Source organism: Wasmannia auropunctata, unplaced genomic scaffold (assembly GCF_000956235.1).
Source record: "Wasmannia auropunctata unplaced genomic scaffold, wasmannia.A_1.0 LD336116.1, whole genome shotgun sequence".
Lineage (NCBI taxonomy): Eukaryota > Metazoa > Arthropoda > Insecta > Hymenoptera > Formicidae > Wasmannia > Wasmannia auropunctata.
Window position 1 is genome coordinate 3,699,311 of NW_012026774.1, and position 3,113 is coordinate 3,702,423.

At 43.5% G+C, this 3,113-nt stretch overlaps 1 protein-coding gene across 1 annotated transcript; it reads left to right on the forward strand.

The window, feature by feature from the left end:
- Window positions 1–325: 325 nt before the first annotated feature.
- On the forward strand, window positions 326–2,763 carry LOC105448491. Its single transcript, XM_011687085.1, has 5 exons — window positions 326–448; window positions 539–1,094; window positions 1,369–2,222; window positions 2,282–2,391; window positions 2,511–2,763. The coding sequence occupies exons 1-5, from the start codon at window positions 326–328 to the stop codon at window positions 2,761–2,763; spliced, it is 1,896 nt and encodes a 631-aa protein (XP_011685387.1).
- Window positions 2,764–3,113: the final 350 nt, after the last annotated feature.

Genomic DNA, 3,113 nt, shown 5'->3' on the forward strand with positions numbered 1-3,113 from the left:
TAATAACCACAAGTGTGTAATATTTATCATGTGATTCATCAGTAGTAACTACTACACGGGCAATAATACCTCCAGTAATAACTACACACCTGGCAGTTGGTCTTTTTCGTAAGGGAACACTCACTCGCTAACGTTCCGTCGAACTGTAAAGTCTCGGTTGCTATTGTACAAGTCTTTTCTAACTGTAAAGTCTCGGTTGCTATTGTACACGTCTTTTCTAAAATAAATATATTTAGTAAGATATCAAGAAACTTCTTATTGGCGAAACAACCATTTTTGTTCCCATAACTGGTGACCCCGAGTGGAAAATTGAATTTCCGGTACCATGCCCGGCGAACGATCGCCGACACGTGGCGATGAAGAAATCTTGTTGCAGGACGAGGCTTCCGGCGGAGAAGCAATCATAGGCAGACCGCAACTATCTCCGGCAACGACTAAGGCCACAACAGTACGCCCAGCACGCGAGGTTTCATGGGTCCACACCGCTCAAAAAGTTAAGTTACCTACACCTATATGGCGCGAGATGCCCGCACATTAGTTCAATGTGGTCGAAGCAACATTCGCGTTGAATCGAATTACGGGCGACGAAACTAAGTTCAGACACATACTTAGTAATTTAGACCCACAAACTATTCCTTTCGTTGCTGATCTGATTACCGATCCTCCAGGACTTAACAAATACGAAGCAATTAAGAAACGAATTATTGACACATTCGGCGAATTTCAAGAAACCAAACTCCGTAAACTCTTGCGTGACCAAGAGCGCGGAGACGACAAGCCATCTCATTATTTACAGCGATTGCGAAATTTAGCAGGCAGCAATTGCACAGATTCGGTAATTCGCAGTTTATTCCTCGAGCAGTTGCCGGAAGGCGCGCGGAGCATTCTAGCAGTCTCCCCGACGGAAGATTTAGACACGTTAGCGATTCAAGCCGACCGAATAATAGACGCGATTAAGCCGCAGGTATCCGCGATCCAAGCTAAAAACGACGCAAATAAAACCAGTAGCACGATTGAAGCAGAAATATGCGAACTACGACGTAAAGTAGAGAAACTATCAGCACAACTTAGAAGAAGCCGCTCCAAATCTCGAGGTAGAAATAGATACCGTAATCGATCCCAATCTAACAACGCAAATAAAACTGCCGGCAGGGGTGACTCGAACAATAACGTTATTTGTTATTACCACTCGCGGTTCAGCGATAAAGCCCACCAATGTTAAGAACCGTGCGCGTTTCTAAAAGAAGCTAAAGCACAGGAAAACTAGCAAGACCTAAAGGGTGGAGACGACCGCTACAGGTCTAGCGCGAAATCTGCGTCTCTTAATCACGGACAGAAAAACGGGTGTCTCCTTTTTGGTCGACACAGGATCTGATATATCGGTATTACCTAAAAGCTGGAAAAACAGGGATAGTAGCGCGGCTAATTTCTCACTTTACGCGGCGAACGGATCCAAAATCCACGTATACGGTAGCCGCGAGCTGGAGCTAAATCTAGGATTAAGACGTAGTTTTAATTGGAAATTTACGATCGCCGAAGTCGCTACGCCGCTATTGGGGGCCGACTTTTTATATCATTACAATCTACTAGACGACCTAAGAAACAAAAAACTTGTTGACGGACTGACGGATCTGAAGGTCGAGGGGAAAGTCACCAACATACGTACACAATCGGTATCTACCTTAAAACAACAGGACACGATCTATACACAAATACTAAAGGAATTTATCAACGTCACAAGACCATCACCCCAAAGAGTAAACAAACACAAGGTCGAACATCATATCGTGACTAACGGCTCACCGATTTCAGACCGCGCCAGGCGTTTACCACCGGAGAAATTAAAATTCGCTAAACAGGAAATAGAGAGCTGGATCAAAAACAGCGATTGTCAACCTGGAAGCGGACAATGGGCAAACGCGATGCACATGGTCGACAAGAAAGATGGCACGTGGCGAATTTGCGAAGACTACCGCCGACCTAACAAAATTAGAGTTCCAGATAGGTACCCAATCTCGCATTTGCAGGACTTTTCACACAAACTGCATGGTTTTACAATATTTAGCAGGCTTGACTTGACAAGAGCATACCATCAAATCCCAATGGCAGCAGGCGACAAAGAGAAAACAGCACTTATCACTCCTTTCGGACTATACGAATTTAATATCATGCCATTTGGACTCAGGAATGCGGCGCAAACTTTTCAACGCTTCAGGGACACTGTACTAAGAGAACTAGATTTTTGTTTTTGCTACATTGATGATATACTAATCGCTTCCAGATCGGAACCGGAACACCAACGAAGCAAGTACTACAGAAACTGAGGGAATACGGACTTAGTATCAACACTGAGAAGTGTGCCTTAGGACAAGCAGAAGTACAACAACTTGTGCAATAACTAGAGACGGCATTAAGCCATTAAAAAATAAAGTCGATGCAATACTTCGTATTCAGAAGCCACAAACAATTGAGCAATTACGCAGATTACTTGGCATGATAAATTTTTATAGACGGTTTTTACCATGGGCGGCGAAGATCCAGGCAACGTTGCATGTCCTCATTTCTGGAATACAGAAGAAAGACAAGCGACCTCTTCAATGGAACGAGCAAGCCGAAAAAGCAGTCGAAGAATGCAAGTCACAACTAGCAGAAGCTACGCTGTTAGCACATCCGGCAGAAGATGTCCCACTAATTCTGAGTACAGACGCATCAGACTACGCAATAGGAACCGTCCTGGAGCAAGAATACAACAGCAAGCGCTAACCACTGGGTTTATTCTCTAGGAAATTAAACAAGGCTCAAACAAAATACAGCGCCTACGATCGCGAGCTACTCGCGGTCTACAAAAGCATTAAGTTTTTCAGGTATATGGTCGAGGGACGCGAATTAGCAGTGCGCACCGATCAGAAACCATTAATCTACGTCTTACAACAAAAGCCCGAAAAGGCGTCACCACGCTAACTACGGCAACTAAGCTTTATTAGTCAATTCATCAACCGGCCCTGGCGGAAAAATTTCCACAAATTTAAAAAAAAAATTAAAATATTCTATGAAAAACTACAGAAAATAATGAGAAAATCTATGAAATTTTACACGATTTTAAAAAATACTAC